The sequence below is a fragment of the Polistes dominula genome, unplaced genomic scaffold (assembly GCF_049000335.1).
Source record: "Polistes dominula isolate Pdom_NZ unplaced genomic scaffold, Pdom_raw_medaka contig_73, whole genome shotgun sequence".
Classification (NCBI taxonomy): domain Eukaryota; kingdom Metazoa; phylum Arthropoda; class Insecta; order Hymenoptera; family Vespidae; genus Polistes; species Polistes dominula.
The window spans coordinates 8,120,474-8,141,150 of NW_028300951.1; the positions used below are offsets into that span (position 1 = coordinate 8,120,474).

Sequence of the window (20,677 nt, forward strand, 5' to 3'; positions counted from 1 at the left end):
GTCAGTGTTTGAAGGAAAACGATGAAAACGATGATGTACGTCGTTGTTGTTTATGTCAATGGCTTCTTTATTGATTATAAAGAAAATAAATTAAAGAAGAAAATATAAAAACAAAATGAAGAATTGCATTAAAATAAGTACAATAAAAAATAAATATTATTTCGTATTACGCGTATTAATTAGTTTTATTTCATTTTATTTTCTTTTTTCTTCATTTGCATTCAATGATAACGATGAAAACAAAATAAACATCGTTAAACAAAATAAAAATACAGATAAACGAACGTACGTCGTTTATATACGCTTTATTTTTTTTTTTATTTTATTTAACAGATCGAACACGTAGTGACGAATGGTTTATGCAAATGTTTCTTATAAACGTTCGAACAAATTTTTAGCATAGTTTAAAAAGAAGTAACACTCGATAAACGCGTGGAGTATTATAAAATAAATATTATAAAATTACTTTTGATATAAAATTTCTTTCCAATAAAATCATTAACAAATAAATTTCTAACTGTTCGTTCCTAAAAAAAAAAATTGATTCCAAATAAGAATACAAAATTATACAATAATACGATATTAATAAAAATTAAATAATAAAATAATAACAAATTATTTATACTCCTATATCGTTTCTTTTCCTCACCAAATTATAATTAATATTAAAAAAGATATATTATAACAAATATATATTTATTTCTATGATATTTGTGTGTTTGATCATTTTAAAATATTGAAAAAATTATTCCAAACAATTTCGAATATTCCTTTTTGAATGATCATCGAATTTTCAAGAATTATTCTGATATGATAAAAAAAAAAAAAAGGGAAAAAGATAGAATCCTACGTGAGGCCAAGTCAAAAGTATAATAATAAACATGAGTATGAAACAATGCAAGGAAAATATGTGGGAGGGAGGGAGGAGGAGGTGAATAAGGAAGAGAAGGATGATAAAACGAATAAAAAGAGAGAAAGAGAAAGAGACAAGAGTAAGGAAGAGGAAGAAAATGTGGGTATCGTTGCCATAATAGTAGTAGTAGTAATAGTAATAGTAATAGTAATAGTAATAGTAGTAGTAGTAGTAGGCTCAGGACGAAAGATAAAAGAAAAAGATAGAGGAAGCGAAAAATAAAAACAGACAAATAAAAACAGACAAAGAGAAAAAGATAAAGAGAGAGATGAAAATAGTGAAGTAACGAGAGAAATAAAATAAGAAATAAAATAAGAAAGAAAGAGAAAGAGAGAAAGAAACAGAGTAGATGGGAAGAGTGGTGAACGCGCTGTAGTCTGACAAGAAACGTATGAGTAAGTGAAAGACAAAGATAGAGACAGTTGTTAGATAGAAAGAGAAAGAGAAATAAGAGAGAGAAAATGGTCGACTATTTCATTACCTTCGCTTCAATCCTTGGCCGCAGTGCAAAGAGAACCGGCGAGTACGACGCGCGTGTTCTCCTGTCGTCTCGTTCGTGTCTATCGTAAGGATCGAAGAAAAACAAAAAAAGAAAAAAAAAGAAAAAAGGAGGAAACGTAAACCGTATAGGCGGAAAATTCATTTATCCTAACCTAAAAAAAAAAAAATCGCGGTACGACGCGTCGTTGCGCCCTTTTTTTCCCTCCAAAAAAACTAAAGAGCCGGGATATTTTTATTTCTTTTTTCTTTTTTTTTGGAAAATTTTAAATCTTCCTTGTTTTTTTTTTTTTTTTAATTTTAAATTATTATCGATATCGTTGTTTCTTTTCTTTTTTTTTTTTTACATTGAGAATTGAGCCAAATCAATATGGAGTCAAATTAGAGTCAAATTAGAGTCAAATTAGAGTCAAATTAATTTGTAATAAAAAATCTAAGAAAGAGGGGGGTTAAAAAAAAGATAAAATTAGATAGATAAATATAGATTGAATAAAATTTAAATTTGCGTGTTCGCGTATCGATCGATTGATTATTATATGTTTGTATATATCGATATATCAAATTGAGTGTATCGATTGTAATCCTATGATCCTGTACGTGTATTATAAGAAAGGATCTAAGAGAACGAGTGAACCAGTTTTCACGATCGACCGCAGACGACCGCAAGCTTAGAAGACCTGAGATAAATCCACCTGGATCGTGTTTGCATCTCCAATCTATGATCTTACATAGATCACCTTCTTGACACCGACTATTTTTTTTTTCTTTTTGCTTTTCTTTTTTAACTTTTTTGTCTTCGTCGTTGTTGCTACTTTCGTCTACGTCTAAAAGTAAGTTTTGAAATTATTCTTGCTTCTTTTTGTCGTTGACTTTTTTTTTCTTTTCTTTTTTATTTTTTAAGGGATGATGGAGTTTGCCTCATTTTTTTGAGGGAGGATTTGTTTCTGCAAGGAAAGATATTTTTCCAACAAAATTATATTTTCACTTTTATAAATCATTCCTTTTTGTATTTTTCCATTCGTAGGATTGTTAATCATGTAATTATTGTACGATAATAATCGTAATTTTATCGTTATTCGTTAAATTGTTTAATAATTTTTCTTCTTTTTTTATTTCAATAGAAATATAAAAAAAAATTATTCAAGCATTAATTTTCTTTTTTATATAAAAAATAATATATAAACTGTTATAATGATTATTTTGTTTGTACCTATGTGAATATATTTAATAATATTACTACAATAATTTTAGTAAAACAAAAAGTTTAAAAAGAAATATTTCAAAAGACGTCAAACGATTTGAGGAAAATAATGTTTTTGTTAAATAATTGTTACGAATATAACGCGATCATAGATTAAAAGAAAATTAAGCAATAATTCAGTAAAAACAAATTAAACAAAAATAATGAAGTCGTTAGCAAACAAGATATATACAACCAGTTGTAATATTTTTCACACACATATAAACACACACACACACATATTAGAAAAATAATCGTTAGCCCAGATATTTAGTCTTCACGCTTTTTTATTACGAAGACAAAGCGAATTTCGCGCCGAGACGTAGGAAGTCGTTAAGGGAATGTGCGCACGCGTTATTATAATTATTATACTAATTATTAATATAGTTAATAATTTTTTACAACAAAACCTAACACCTATTTGAATTTTAATAATTTTTTGTTTAAATCAACATATGTCACACAGTGTTATCAATATTACTTATCAATTTTATTATTATTTATATATAATTATTATAATTATTAATATAATAATAATAATAATAATACATAATTATTATAATAATATAAATAATAATATTAATGTTATTATATATAAATAATAATTATATTATTAAAAATTATTATTATTATTATTATTATTATTATTATTTATTTATTTATAATAATAACAATATTAAATATAAATAATATAAATAATTTTAATATAATAATTATAACAATAATAATTATTAATTATACAATAATGATAATAATAATTATTATTATTATTATATTAACTTTTCAACATAATATCTTTACATGGTTAAATGTTAATAATTTATTTCGTTTATAAAGCATCTACATTTATGAAAATAAATCCGAAATTAAATTTAATCAAACTTACGCGAATAATAATCATAGTAATCGATTTTATGTACTATATCTTCCATTTAATTATTATTATTATTTTTCAAATACCCGTTTAAATTTCGTTATCATTTCATAGAAAACATTAATCGAACTAGTATCTGAAAATTTGTATAATCAATCAATCGTATGTACAAACAAATATACGTATTATACATCATACTAATCATAGAATCATTCATCAGTCGAATTATTTTCAAATCGTCGTTCGACCTCGTCTACTAACAAACGGTAGTTTTTTTTAATTTTATTTTTTTGTTTAATTAACGTTAGTGTCCGTAACGCGCTATTAATTTTCACTGATGGCTATTACTAAGCAAAGTAATGTAGTATAATATTGACGTATATAAAAAAAACAGAAGAGTGGGGAAGGGGAAGGGGTGAGAAGAAAAGAAAGAAAAGGAAGCCAACATATAATTTTCCTTCGAACGATTCACTCGGTATACCTATATATATATATATATATATATCCATAAAGTTACGTTACCGTATCATGCACATACGAAATTATGTTACTTCAAACAAACATACACACACACACACACAAACATGATCATGTAAATTTGCTGCGATTGCGTCATGAGGTATAATATACACGTTGGTATATAATTCGGTGCAAAATTAGTTCTTTAGATACTTGTCGAACGTGTTTACATTCACATATAGATGTATATGTATAATGCACGTGTATGTATGTATAAGCAAATAGACAAACATACGCATATACATATATAGAATTTAAAAAGCATTTCGAGCATCGAAAATTAGTTGTCTAACTTTTCCAAGAGATGACATAAGTTCAATATACATGTGTATGTTTGTTTATATATATACACACACCAATATTTCGTATGTTTGTGATACATAATGTGTGATGGTAGTAGGTATGAAACACACATACGTATAATGGAATAATACTATCGTTATTAACCAGAGATTTCGCTCGTTTATACATACGATCGTTCTGGTTTCGTTCGTGCGAGAGAGAACGTGAAATTATGAACTACTTTTTCGTGGGAAAACTAGGACGAGAAGAAAATCTTTCACTTCTATGTAAGATAATCACAGCCGAAAACTTATTGTTAGTATTTACTCACGTCACAGTGAGTATATTTAAGATGATTAAATTCAATCGTTAATAGTAGTAGTATTTGTAGTAGTTGAAGTTGTAGTAGAGTAGTATTGTTCTACCTTTTTTTTCCTTTTTTTTTATTTTATCCTATTTTCTAGATATTCGATATCACACGGATTTCAATGAAAATCAAAACGCAGCGTATTCTAAAATTCCAGCGTATTTCTAATTAATCTCTATTCGAATTAGCATATTTAATAATTATAACAATTATTATTTTTATTATTAGTTATATATATATTTTGTATTTAGTTTAGTAAATATTAATACATTAATTATACTATCTTTTTTTTTTTAATATGTGAATGCAAATTTATTAGGATCAATGATAGTAACGTTTGATTTGTTTTCTTGCTAAATTAAATTCGTATATTAATAAATTACTATTATTATTATTAATTATCTATATATATGTTTTCGTTTTTGGTTTAATTAATATTAATACGTTGATTGTACTAAATTTTGTTTTTTTATACACAAATAAAAATTTATTAAGATCAATGGTTTTCTTGCTAAATTAAATCTTAAAAATTGATAAATTGATTGCGCTAAAAAATTTATTTTATTTTTATAAAATCGGTACGAGAATAATATTTAATTTTTGTATTTTTGTATTTTTTTTTTTTAACATTTTTCATGCTATTAGAACATTGTGATTAAACTTTAATTTCATAATAATTGACACACGTAAATGTATTCACCTGAATTACTCTTTTCCTTTTTTATTTTTTTTTATATGTATATGTAGAAGGTCATTAAAATTTTTATTACACGTTAATGTAAGACTGTATTACGAAATAGTGTTTATGACAAACATCATACAATTGACACGGTTGTCCTTTAACTCGGTTGTTGGTTATCATCGTGAAGATAATAAAATAAATGAACGTTGTTCGTAAAGAAATAAAAATAAAAAAAAAGAGGAAAAAATTCTCAAAATAATAGAGTGTGATAGAGAGGGGTGAATGGATTGAGATGGGGGGGGAGGCAAGTGGGGGAATATAAAAACAGAAGTTTTTACGACGTTCTATGGATAAAACTTGGAAAATTTAATCTCTACGAGAGTTTAGAATCGCACGAATGAAATAACATTCGATTGTATAAAACGACCGTGAGAATTCTTCATCCGCATTGGAACCGTGAAATTTTCTTGCGCTATAACGTGACAAGACCATACCCTCATCGAAAGTGGGTCTTCGTAATTTTATACTCCATTTACGTTAAATAGAAAACTAAGAACATTTTTTACTAACCATAAGAATATTATTTTATCTAAATCGTTCGAAAAATTTAAATAAATTCGATGATCAATTCTTTTTTTTTTCTATTTTAAATCATTTAAAAACGATGATACAATAATTTTGTCATTATTTATTTCGTTTAGTATTATTTTTTGTATTTTACCATTTTTCGAAACTTTTTTTATTTCATTAATAATATATTAATTTCTAAAATTATTTTAATTTAATTTACGATTAAAAAAAAAAAATATTCGAATAAAAAATTTTATAATTATTATCCTTATTAATATGTTTTCATTTCTCGAATAAAATTTTTCATTTAAAAAAAAATATTGGGTTGTTCGGAAGGTAATTTCGTTTTTTTTCTGGCACAATTTTGGCATTAGTTAAATGCTAATTGGCAAATAAAAACACGTGATATTAGTGAGAGGTTAAATTTATCAAATTCAACTGTTTATGTCCACTTGAAAGGCCCTAGGTTTAAACTTTAAAATGAAAATTATCTTCATTTTTACAAAAGAAAAATAAAATTACTTTCCAAACAACCCAATAAATTTATTACATTATTTTTTTTTTTTTAAATACAATTATAAAGTTTTATTTATTGAAACTCGAACGTATTATCGCGAATATAAAAATAAAATATTTGTAATCGCATAGGTTCAACGATCTTAAAGTTATCTTATCGACAAATACGATACAATTTTCCGTATTGCCATAATAAACATATTACGTAAGAAATATATTGATGTGCAGATGAACGATTCGTTAGAGTTAGGAAGGAAATCGTGACGTTGCGTAATCGTTATATACATTTTGATGTATTTCTAAGAAGGCTTTAAAGTATGCATTGGAATGTTAACATAACGCTCTGTATGTTAGTACTCTACTTAATAGTCCTTGCTTCGTAAATCCTTTCGCATGATTACCTTGCATTCTCTCTTTTATATTTCATCCTATCCATTTATCATTATTATTATTATTAATATTATACACTTTTTTTTTTAAATTAATTTTATTCTTATATTACTCTAACAAGTAATATAAGCATTTATTTAATTATTAAATTATTATTAATAATCATCATTATTTATTTACTATATAATTATTATTATTATTATTATTGTTAATCTCTAGTAGCACAAAATATTGAAAAATATTGTATACATGTGTATTTAATATTAAAAAGACATTAAATCTCTTTGTAATATTAATTACACATGTATACAATATTTTTCAATATTTTGTGCCACTAGGATTTATTTTTATTTTGCAATCTATAACCATGAACTTTTTGTTTTTGGTATTGCATCGACGTATGCTGCACTTTTTTCTGATTATTTATTATTATTTTATTATTGTTTATGTTGTGTCAGTGTTAAAAGTTAAAAATTTAATATTTCGTATGAGATCATTTTTTTCGTGACAACGGAGAAAGGTAAAGTCACGTCTGTTAATCTAGAAAGTATTATTGTAGATTTGAAAGCTATATTCGTTGAGCACGTTGCACAGGTGTATTATGCATATACATATATGTGTTCGTGTGCGTGAGTTAAGCTCTTTCATAATCAAAACCTGTTGTTCGACTTGTAATCGTTCTCTTATTAAGATCATCTTCCTGAAGTTAAGAAACTTTATTTGATTCGAGATCAAAAGATTAGATTATCTAATAGCATATTAATGTGCAAGTAATCAGTTATGATATTTTACTTAAGATTTTGACATTAGAGAAAATGATATTTTATATATTTTTTTGCATATATGACTTATTGCATGATATATTTATATGAATTTAATATTTAATTGATTAATTTAAATTTGCATAATCGAAATTTGTATGAACATTGCAAAAATACGAGATGACCCTTTTTTTTTTTAATTATTTTTTTAATTAATACATTGAATTGGAATAAAAGTCATAGTTCATCTATATTTATATATATATAATATTGTATATAATTTTATATTTATTATACATATTTATGCTTTTTTTTTCAATCGACCAATTAAAAAAAAATTTAGGAATCAATTATTCTCGATCTTGTTTAATTAGGATTATTCCATAAAAGGATAGTTTTATAATTAAAAAAGATACACACACAAAAAACTATTTTATATAATAATATTAATTTATGTATTCTATCTTTGGACCATTCTTACCAACTAAAAATTATTTTATCTATATTTATGCCCCTTCCGTCCCCCATTTAATTTCAAGAACGGCAATTAGAAAAAATAAAATGTTTCTCGTATAACCTCGAAGTTAAACATTAGCGAGATTTAAATTGATTTGCTTATATATTATCCACTTGATCATAAAATGGTCTCAAGGTTCTTTAACATAACTTGTCTTAGGTTATTATAATCAGTTTCTTGATTCCGCTTGATTGAACTCAGTAGTTTTCGCAGAAATAAGAACACCACACGTATTTAAATATTTATAATATATTTATATGCACACAGAAAGAGAGACACATATACACAAACATGTATATGCAGTAAGTGTATATAATCGTGATCTAGAAGAACGAATTGTAAAGCTTGAGTTAAACTTATGTTCGAACTATTCGACGTGTAGAAGAACGAGAAAAGGGAAAGTCGAAATGTTTCGTTGATATTATCACATTAACGTGAACATTTAAGTATTTTATTATTATCCTCTTTTAACATATTTTTTGTTTTTGTTTTTGTTTTTTGATTTTATTTTCTCTTGCTTTCTCTTTTATCGCTACGATAATATGACAATTATTAAACAATAAAATATTTTTCCTTTTTTTTTTTAATATTTTTAATTATATTTTTTTTTTTTACAATCGGATATTGATTAAAGAAAATATTCTATTCAAATTTTCCAAGTCAATTCAATTACTATTATTATTATTATTATTATTATTATTATTATTATTATTATTACTGCATATAGTTTATTTGTTAATAGTTGATTTAGAAAGGTAAAGATAATTAAATATAAATTGTTTTTAGAAATCAAAATTATCAAATAAACCGAAGAATATTGTTGAGTCAACTATACTTGCATTTAAAATAAAAATTGGTTTAGAAAGTTTAGGATTTTAATTCTTTTCTAAACATAACTCTAGATAATATGTCAAAACAAAAATAGATTTTTAAATATTTTCTATAATAATTTCTATTTAAAACAATTACGAATTATTATTTATTTCCTTCTTTTATTTAGACTTTCATTTATTTTTTTTTTTTTTTTAAAGGATCGATACCAAGGATAATTTTTTTTTAAGGTTAGGTTAGGTACGGTATGCGAAGGCTGATCGTGTTCCTTTACTTATTTCGCAACTGATTCAACGTGGAACCGTGCGAAACTACGAAACGATAAATGGAATCAAGAGAAGTATCTTTTAACCAGATAACCTCGAGATAGAATATATATATACATATAACTTTTATTCAAAGATCGAAAGCATTTGATTTTCTCGTGATAAATAGAAAGCAGAGGTGTGCAACTGTCGAACGCATGGTTTATTATGAAAATACGATCTTTTCCGATAACACGCACGGAACTTTTAACACTTTCCTATGCTCTTTTCTATTATTTCTTTTTTTTTTATCTAATTTATTATTAATTAGGAAAAACAAAATGCGATAAGAGAAAAAGTAAATATCATAATTTATGTTTTAAAATATGTAGACTAGAACATAAGTTATTAGATGAATTTTAATATCAGTTAACATTCTTTTTTTCTTCTTCTTCTTCTTCTTTTCTTCTTTTGAAAGAAAGATTTTTTCATGCTTTTGTTGTTAGGCTTGTAGTTTTATAGTTGAATAAAATATTAGTTTAAATGATTAAGTTAAAATATAATCGATTTTTTAAATATCTTATGTTAGAGATTTTTGGTTTACATTATACGTATCGATAATAAGATAGATTAATGTTTTAATTGTTTCATTCTTTGTATAATGATTTTGTTAATTAGAGGACGAAACATTTAAATAAAATTTCATAATTTACAATACTTATAAATTAAACTGATAAGAATATAGGCTAAATGGACTAAAAAATGTTAAACCTAGCCTATAAATAATTTGTCTTACTTCAAACTAACTTTCATCTTTCGATACAATCTCAAAATTTGTCTCCAATCAACTTAACATCAATTGAAATATTTTGTACAATTATTTGATAATTTTTTCAAACGAATATCAAAAATAAGAGAAAGAACAAAAAAATATCGAACGAGATTTCGTAATCGTGAGAACACGCATAAATAAAATGTCGGAAAGAAGTGATTAATTGCGAAAAACTTGATTTACGATTAAGTTTTGTTGAAATATAAAGTCACGTTATGTCTTACGATAGTTTTATTAAAAATTTCGTTCTTTGTGGTTAAGTATATATGTTTAGTGTACTATATAGATACTTAACTTTCCTTGGTAAGAATAAAAGGCAAAGTATGTGTTCGCACACGTAACCGACCGCGCCTTAACGTTCATGTGAAAGTATCATTATCTATATGATAGCTCGATAAGGAAGAAAATCGGTTAAACCATGATGCAACGGGGTGGGACAATGATAAGGGGTACGTAATAATAGTTTTCAATGAATTCTCACTGAGAATTTCGAATAAGGAAACAATACTAACATACGTTATGTTCCGATGACTGACTTGGATAATAATCACAATATTACGTCATTCTAGGATAATACCATAAAACAAAAAAAAATAGTATCTTTCATATGTATATATAATATGTCTGCAACATATGAAAATGCATAATTATGATCATGATATTATATGTTAACGCATGATAACGTTTGTGAAGAATGAAAATATAAAGGGTGTCCTGTAATTGATCTTACAAGCCAGCAATATACTATATCTAAACTAAAATATATCAAAATAAAATATAATATATCTAACTATCGTTGAATTTGTTGTAATTGAAGATAGTGAAACAAATGAAAAAAAATTGTATTTTTTTATTTTTATGAAAAATAAAAAATAATAATTCTTTAAATAAGTAGGATACGAGTACCGTTAGATACGATACTAGAAAATAATCATATTGGTTGTTTAAGGAGGCGCCTAGATAATTGACTTCTCGAGACAAGTGCCTCAGTTGAGATATCGAGATGTTATTACGATCTACGATCTCGTTTGTGCAATCGCAAAAGATCCTATGTTCGAGATACTTGAAAGCAAGACAGTTAACGCAATTGTATGGAATCGTTTAATGACTACGAAAGCTACGTCGAGTCATTCAAATCAGACTTGTTATTTATACACACGTTTCACTAGATGATCCCGATTAAAGATAGGGTCAATCATTGATAATATCGAATCGAACGAAGTCATTTCTTTTTATATTTTATTTCTCTTGTCATATATGATCCAATTTTTTTTGTATTCTTCGTATATTTTTATAATAATATTGACTCTTGTGTATGTATGGATTTGTATGAAACTTACTTGGAAAAAGACAATATGGCGGAAAAACAATATGGCGTTAGAAAATAATGGCGAATTTTGAAAATAATAAATATTCTAAATGGAAATGAACGAAAATTATGAAAGGATAAAATAAATAATAAAAAAAGCAAAAAAAAATATTGATCTAATGATACATACACCGTTAATTTATAGAATCAATATCGGCATCTCTTTATAAGTACATTCTCGTACGTTCAATTAAGCGCATATTTGTATGTGAAAGAAAGAGACAGAAAGGAAGATAAAAAGATAGATAAACGTAAGAGTGTATAACTGGGGCCCCCTCGGGCCTTGACCACTCTCACTTTCTTCGAGGCGTGAATTTAATCGTATCTCGAGTTCCGTACCCAATCGAGTTGAATACCTTTTCTACGAGATAGGATTCTATAATAATTAACCGTGTAAATTAATATCCCCTTCTTGTTGCGATTATATTATCTATTATTATTCAATTATTCGCTTACTATGTTTTAACACCTACTTACATTACCGCCCTTTATTTTATTTTATTTGTATTTGTTCTCATATTTTTTATTTTGGCTTGCCATAAAGGAGTGGGAACAAGTTGCAGATAAGGAGAATAATAAAAAGCGCGAGCAAGACTATAGGGGTGAGTTTGGGGGATAGGAAAGAAAAGACTTAACTCTTTTTGTTACGAACGCCGGATATATTCGTCATTAATCTAATAACCTGTGTTTACGGACGCCGGATATAATATTTGATATTTGATTATCTAGAAATTGAAAGTGAGAAAGAAATAATAGGAAGTATGATTTAAACTTTAAATTATATGTTTAATTATTAAAATATATATATATATATATATATATATATATATATATATACAGGATGTTCATAATATATGGAATTTATTTCAGACGTGTATAAGTAACGCAAAAAATAATCATAATAAAAATTTAATATATTAAATATACAAATAATCGACTTTGAAGTATAATTTAGATCATAAATCATATTTAAAAAAAAAAAAACAAAAAACAAATAAGAAAACAAATTATGTACATAGAAAGAACTCTCTTACTTTTTCTGTGTATTTCTTTTTTAAAATAATTATTAGATTTTAAAATTTAAATGATTAGAAGTGGGAACACAACAGGAAAATAAGGAAGTACCGGATAGTTCGTTTAATTTTATTGTTGGGAAGAAAATGATCTAATGATCGACGTTAAAATCACGATTTCGATTTAGCAAACTTAACTCGACCGCAAGGTGTGTTACCTCGGTGATGATCATTCTACTTTCACACGGGATAAATTGAGGAATATTTCCTTTGATAATAATCTTTTTTATTTTTTTTTTTCGGTTTGGGGTTTGATTTGTTTTATAAAGATACAATAGAAGAGAAAAAAATCGGTATTAAAATGAATATTTACGAGGATTGATCTGTGTAAGTGGAATGTGACGAGTATAATGAATTTTCTATCCTTTTTTTCATTCTTTTTTTTTCTTTTTTTTCTTTTTTAAGTAACACTGGTGTACTTAGTAATGAAAGACGAGAGAAAATCCCACGGTAAATGACTTTCCTATTGTATTTATCTAATTATCTACCATTCCATCTTGTTCTCTTGTTACAAAACCAATTCTAAATCAACCTTCTGTTTGCAATAATACTTGATAAAAGGTTTAAATGATAAATTAAAATGAAAGAAAAAGAAGATCGTGTCGTTAACAAAAAAATAAATGATATATGTTAAATAATCTTTTTTTTTTTTAATTCAAAAAACAACATCAACAAAAAATATAAAAAAAAAAAACGAAAGACTTGTCATTAATAGGAAATTAATATCTGTGAATTAGTTTTCGGTTAAGTACAAAAAAAAATATTTAAAAAAATAATAAAAGAAGTGCAAGACAAGATTCAGAAAAATTAATAATAAATATCGTGATATGATAATCACGATATGTCTGTGAATGATTTTCAATCAAGAATAAATTAAAAAAGTAATAAGAGAGTCACGATATTTTTACGTGAATCACGATTTATGGAAATTAAATGGAAAAGAATTTACTTGTAGATCTCATAATCGTCTTCTATTTTTTGTTAGATCTTTTTTCTATACGTTTCTCATTAAATCGTTGATCCCCATTTTTTTTATATTAATATCTTAGTAAGGTATTATGAAAAAAACAATTGATGATTAAAAAATTTCATTAGTGAAAATGTATATGAGTGAAAAAGTTAAGAAGATTAAAATTAACTTTTATAAGAAAAAAAAGAAAAAAAAAGTAAAAGATTTTTCATTTCAAATAAAAATAAAAGATACTAAAAATATTTGCTCGTTAAACCAAAGGGATTAAACTATATACGGGGTGTTCCAAATATCTTCGATTGGATTAACTTTCCCCCAGTTATTCGAGATTTGTGATTAACCTACAAATAATTACATAATACAAAAAAAAAAAAAATAAATAAAAATGAAATTTAAACGAGAACGAGTGAAAAAAAGACAAATTAGAACAAACAAATTAATATCGTAATATTACAAATTAAAAATATAAAGTTAAATATAAAAAATAGAATACGAATATGATATTCTAATTTAAAATGGTATAAATCATATTTTACGCAAAAGAAGAAGGATAGTGTATAAACTTTTTCAATTGTTATTATAAATAATATTCTCCTACAGTATGTCCTATATTTTTTTATTACATTTTGTATATATAATGAAAAATATTTCATAATTAATAAATATAAAATTTATAAAATATTTATATATGTGAAACAAGTTAAACAAAAATATAATAACAATAACAATAATAATAATAATAATAATAATACTAATAAGAAGAACAAAAAAAAAGAAACGAAATCCCGATAGATATGGAAAACGGAAGTGGAATAGAATCGAGTCGAGTATAGTTGAGTCGGTCAGTCTGACAGGTAGGCCACGTGGAGGATATATCGGGTGGTTATGTTCGAAGTAGAGAGAGAGCTAATACACAAGTACATTCACCAGGGCAACGAATGCACTTGCACTTTTTAAGAGAACCTGTTTCCTCACCAACCGCAACTGACACACAAGAGATCCTTGTTCGCGAAAAACCACACCCACGAAAGAGAAATAATCAATGTGAAAAAGAGAATTGGTATATGTGTCTGATAACACGAAAGTCCGAAATTGGATAATGTCAAGATTCGTATTGTTAATTGTCTACATATATCTAATACATCGGTGAATGATCGATTATTTAAATATTTTCTTATAAAATTCGCACACCATACACACACACACCATAATCGGTTTATGTTCGTCAAAAATTGATACGGTTTAATATAAGAAGGTTTTTTTCTAATTTATTAATGATAGTATTTTCTTTTATCATTTAGAATGTGTTAGTTAATGTTAATTTTAAGTTCAACAATTTTATTTACACACTTTGTTATATGACGTAATATGTTTTAATATATTAAATGTAATATTTTATATATAATGTTTTATTTTTTATATTTAATTTAATATTTTATTTAATGTTTTATTATATAAATATAATAATTTAATGTATGTTTTAATATATATTTAATATTATTTAAAATTAATATGTTTAAATATTTTTATTCAATGTTCATTCTGTCGGTGAGTGGTGAGTATGGTTATTAATTTATATAAGTCAAAAATAAGGATATTTAGCAAATATTTCGGATATAATCAAAAAACGAACACGTGAGTCTTGATATTTTCCAATTTTGGTCTTTTACGAAAACATTTGCACAAGAGAAAGAAAGATAGTATAATAAATAAAGAGAGAAAGAAAGAAAATAGAATAATTGTTTTCTCTTATAACAATTTATAAGTTAAAAAAAAAAAAATGATTATATATTATTCGTCGTAACTTTATTGAAAAAGAAAAAGAAAAAAATAACAAGACAGAAAAATAATGTCGTAAGTGTATTTTTTTTTTTGGTTTGAAAATTTGCAAGAAAGATTTAAAGACGTTTTGCATCTTCGTGCACCTTTGAGAAAGTCATCACGAAGTTGGAGAAGAGTTGTTACACCGAACATACGTTATATATCGTATATTGGTTTCCTTTTTTTATACTTCTTCTTTTTCTTCTTTTTAAACATCAATAAATAACATTCAATAGTCACTTTTATGTGTTAGATCTTGAACGAAAACGTTTTTTCTTTTTTTTCTTTTTTTTTTTATATCGACATCCGCAACTCTGACGATTTATTTTTCACGTTTATAATATGGCGCGAAGGTATATCTATATATATATATATATATATATATATATATGATTCTTTGCGAAAATGTATTATTATATCTTTGAATTCGATCGTTAACGTATTGTTCTAATCCTGTTTTTCATTTCTTTTCTTTTTTAATTGTTTCTCTATTTGAAAAAACAATTTAAAAAAAATCGTCAAAATGTGTGAAGAGAAAAAAATAAACGTAATAATAAAAAACGTTTTCTCTTTTTTTCTTTTTTATTGTGTGTTTCTCGAAATGGCGAAAATATGAACAATACGTTTTAACGATAGGTAAACGTATCGTACGAGTATTTTTTGTCGTATTTTTTCAAATAGTTTAATCCAAAGCTGATATTTTTTATGATACATAACTTTAAAAAAGTAATACCGTAAAATGTTTCCTTTTTTTTTTTAACATGTAATTTCAATAAATTGAGAAAATGGACAAATAAAAGCTTTCCGTTGTTACATACAATGTTTAAAAAAAAAAAACGTTTTTTTATTTCTCTAAATAGAAAAAGAAAAATCATGACGAATATAATACATGACTCAATTCAGTAGAATTTTATTCAACCATAAATCGATTCTTCAATCATACATTACTCCAAATTACAAAGTTGAAAATAGAATCTCATTGGTTGAGTTAATTAATTAATTAGGTGATTACTTTTTAACCCTTTCAATTACTATGGATTATTATTTCTGTCGGTAAAGTTTGACGCTCGAGAGGTTAATATAATTGTTCGTATTAAATATAATATTATTTTGTTAAAAATTAAATGTAAACAAAAGTATATGTTTATTTTCAATCTTACTTTTATCTAATTTTCGTTGTTGCTGTTGTAACATGTGTAGCATGACTGATTACTTTTATTCAAGATCGTTTAAAAGATACGCTTGGTTCGCGTAGTGTGTCACGTTTCCATTCGCTAGAGAATGATATTTATTTTCTTTAGAAATCTTGCATAAGCGTTTATTGCATTTTGGAATAAATATTCTCCATTTGTTTTCTATTTATTAGCCATTTCTTTTTTTTATTTCTATCTTTTCGTTATATCTTTTCGATACACGTGTAACAATTTTGTTTTTACAGAAATATATATTGAATAAAAGAAAAAACATTGGTTTATTTGTTTGTTAGATCAGATGAAAAAATAATGAAAAAATAGTTGACGAATCAAAAAAAAAAAAAAGAGGAAAAGAAAAGTACGAGAAAAATATATATTGCTGATTGATATAATTAAATAATCAAGAAAGTGTACGTGACGTTTTTGAATTTGAGAATATCATTTAATTTTTTTTTTTGCAAACAGCACGACACTTTCTTTATTATTTGATACTAATAAAAAAGATATATATTATTATGTATATATTATAATAAAAGGTGATTAAAAAAAAAAAACTTCGTGCCGTTTTAATCAATAAAAAACGAATGATGTGCACATAAACTTAAAAACGGTACGAACTTTCTTGATCATTATTAATTTGATACTGAAAATATTATCAATTAAATATAATTAATATAATATATAATATTTTATAATATTATATAATTTTATAATATATAAATTAAATATATAAATATTTTAATATTAAAATAATAAATAATATAATTAATTTTTTAACATCCATCAAATAAGGAAGGTAATTAAAATTGTTGAAAAATAGTTGAAAAACGAAAAAAAGAAACTTATGTAATGTTGAAATCATCATAAATGACTTATGTATTAATTTTTCATGAAAATCAGGGCGGAGGGGAGTAAACTTTAAAGAGGCACGTGCCTAACTTAAGGAAAACAAAAGAAATACGATTATTTCATTGCCTTCGAGGCAATCACTATCTCATATACTATATATATATATATACACACAAATGTATTTACGTCTTTGGTTGTGTGTGTTTCGGTCGGACCGCTTAAACTTTCACTAGAGTTTTTATTAGAACGCGCACTCGTTACGCGTCGTCGTTTACCGTTTAGAAATCGTTGTTCTGTTCCTTTCTTGTTCTTCCACGTGTTTTGATTTTTTTTTTCTTTTTTCTTTCTTGTAATTATTCCACCAAAAAAAAATTTCACGAAAAAAAAAACAACTCGAAAACAAATAACTCTTATGTTTATTGTATTATTTAAAATCAAATATAAAAAGAGGAAGAATCGAATTTTTTCAAATCAATGATAAAATTATCCTTAAATAATTTCACATATTTATAAAATATTTCGTTTACAATCGAACAATACCGTCGTTTATTATTATTAATTTGATTTATTATTTTTTATTTATTTTTTTTTTTTTACTAATATTCTCATTTATAATTTTATTTCAGAATGAAGGGAGGAAACAAATATGGCGCTGCTCTATTGCTATTGGTCCTAATCAATTTGACATCGTCGGCCATGGTTTTACCAAGACCACCATCCTCGCCTAATCACATACACGAAGATCACGAAATAAACGATAGAAAAATTTATGAGGGTGGTAAATCAGTTCACGGTTTCTTTCAAAATACTAACGTAGAGAGACCTGACACGGACAATAATTACAGGTAAGTCAACGATCTAGTGAAACTATGGAATTCACTTTTTTTTTTTTATTCCTTTTTTTTATCTTTTTTCTCTTCCCTTTTCTAACGCATACTCGTGAAACCTGTTACAACACGATCCTGCTAATGATTATTAACATATATATATATATATATATATATATATATATATATGTTAATATGTGTAATATATATATATACATTGCTTAGATTAGATAAAATTACCTAATCACGATAGCAAGATTATCCCTTCACGGATTTGTTTTCTCTTGTTCGAATTTTTGTGTTCTCATTTCTTCTTTCTTTTCTTCTTTCTTCTCTACTCTTCTCTTCTCTTTTTTCTTTGTTTCGTTTAATCGGTATTGAAATTACATACCGTTGCCGAGCCAGATCACTTTCGCTCATTGCTAAATGATGGATGTCTCAGAAACTAGGCTAACTCGTTAGCCTGCTCACAAAGACGGTAAAAGTCATCTAAACGTGTTATTACGGTTTCACGAGAAAATATAAAAGATTTTCATTGTGTTCGAAAACAATTCTTATTCTATGATAATAATCCATATTTGTTATTATTTAATTTTCATATTCATTCTTTTTTCAAATAGGCTTGTTGAAATCGAAGTTCAGAGTGCTGGGGACGTAGATCCAGAAAATCTTCAAGGATTGGTCCACGCAGTATTGAAAAATCAACAAACGTTACAATCATCAAACGAAAGTTACCCTAATCCCGAAGTAGTACCAAATTCGATATTAGGTGTAAGGAATATTGGTATATCATCGAACTTCCGTTTGGATGGTTATGACGAATCAGAGAAAAGAGTATTAATGAGTCCACCTAAGTTACACAATCTCGATGAAAAATTATATTATTTGAAGAATGGTAAACCAAAGGTTTACGTTAACGTAAGAGGTAACAGTGGTACCTTCAGGAAAATAGAAACAGGACCTAGAAGTACTTTCAGCGAAGGTCCCTTGGATTATCTTCGAGTAACTAGACCCTTCGAAAGGCAAACCGATTGGAAAACTAAACATGAGAAAAAAGTTAAACCACCGAAAAAGTTTGATCGACGTGTTCACGATACCGATAATATGGAAGTAACGAAAAATTCTGTACAAAATTCTGAAGTCAGTGGTATGAGGGAACGTGCATGGGCCTTGGGTTCTGAACATTTGTCAACAACGGAAAATTCAATGGTAACTTCTAGTGAATTACCAAAACAAATACCAGCGCCACCTAGTAAGGTATCCGGTAGACTTCATATGGCACAAACTACACCTGTACAAAGGTATTCTTTAAGAAGGACCGAAGTTATGCCGGGTTATAGGGTTTACGAAGACTGACCGTATTCCTGGCTAAATACTATGAAAAGTTATTGTCCAGGAGTTGTTCTAGTTGTTGTTGTTTTTATGGAAATCATCGTTATCGTGGATGTTCCAAGCTGAGGGATTATAGATCATGTTGGATCTAAGGTCCAGTTGAGTCCAATCTTTATCAGCATTTTAAAACAAATATTTATAACACAGGCAGCATATTCCAAAATTATACTAATTCTAAGGATAAAAATTGTTATACATAAAAATAAGTTTATAGTTTTAAACAAAATTTTGTTTTACAATTTTTTATGATATGTTAATTGCTATGTGGCTTGCGAATTGGACAACTCTGGTCTAAGGGATTTAACAGAAACGCCAAATGATGATAAAAAAACGATGAGTTCGCTATATATATATATTGACTTACAACATTTTCATACGATGAATTAATTTTATAAAAATAAAACAATCTTGAGATATTATTGTTCCTACAAATAATTCTCGATAAATCTTGGCCGTGTGATTTTGAGAATAAAATTTATCCGTTCGAATATAATTGTAAAAAACAGGTGTCATGTAAATTTGTAAATTTGCATAGAAATTGATTAGCTTGCTTGATTAGCTGTGATTCTTTTGCTTTTAGTCAAAAGATCTTGTATTTTACTTTTTTGTTAAAAAAAAAAAAAAAGAAGAAGAATACAAAAAAGTAGACGTTAGTTTGAGCTAACGTGGAAATTTACTTGGATTACCTAATGTTTTAAACAAAAAAAAAAGAAAATAATAAAAGATTTACAAATACCATTATTTATAAAATAGATGATAATAATATATATATAGCTTGTATTATATATAATATATAATTTAACTAATATTATATAATTTAATAGAAATTTTAATAACAATCGTAATAATAGTAATATATGTATTATGATTATTTAACGATACGATAATGTCGAGCAATAAAAAAAATATGTGCCGATAATTAATCGAATAATATTAAACAAAACAAAACAAACATACACACTTACCTGTTCAGCCTTTAACGTTAATTCTATGAAGATTTGTTGTAATTTTTCATTAACGAAATTAATGCAGAATTGTTCGAAACCATTTTTCTCGAATATTTCGAAACCGTAAATGTCCAATATTCCAATTTCGTAACTATCGGTATTAGTTTCCATCGCCGAATTTACTCTCTACGAAATAACA

The 20,677-nt window shown here is 25.8% G+C and overlaps 2 protein-coding genes across 4 annotated transcripts in view; one reads left to right on the top strand and one right to left on the bottom strand.

Annotated features, from left to right (window-relative positions):
• The window catches only part of LOC107069506 (unconventional myosin-Ie), a 56,966-nt gene that overhangs the window by 19,052 nt on the left and 17,237 nt on the right, over positions 1 to 20,677 (bottom strand). For all 3 annotated transcript variants that reach the window (XM_089172148.1, XM_089172147.1, XM_015326886.2), the window contains exon 11: positions 20,497 to 20,664. In XM_089172148.1, coding sequence (XP_089028274.1) covers positions 20,497 to 20,664 — 168 coding nt within the window. The remainder of the gene's footprint in view (positions 1 to 20,496; positions 20,665 to 20,677) is intronic.
• LOC107069507 (uncharacterized) lies at positions 1,402 to 20,558 on the top strand. The gene is made up of 3 exons (XM_015326887.2): positions 1,402 to 2,241; positions 17,939 to 18,157; positions 18,760 to 20,558. Exons 2-3 carry the CDS (start codon positions 17,940 to 17,942, stop codon positions 19,493 to 19,495), a joined length of 954 nt encoding a protein of 317 aa, XP_015182373.1. The 5' UTR covers positions 1,402 to 2,241; position 17,939; the 3' UTR covers positions 19,496 to 20,558.

Coding starts and splice junctions, on each gene's coding strand:
- LOC107069507 (XM_015326887.2), top strand. CDS start 17,940: ATGAAGGGAGGAAACAAATATGGCGCTGCTCTATTGCTATTGGTCCTA. Junction 18,158..18,759: donor GACACGGACAATAATTACAG/GTAAGTCAACGA, acceptor TTTTTCAAATAG/GCTTGTTGAAATCGAAGTTC.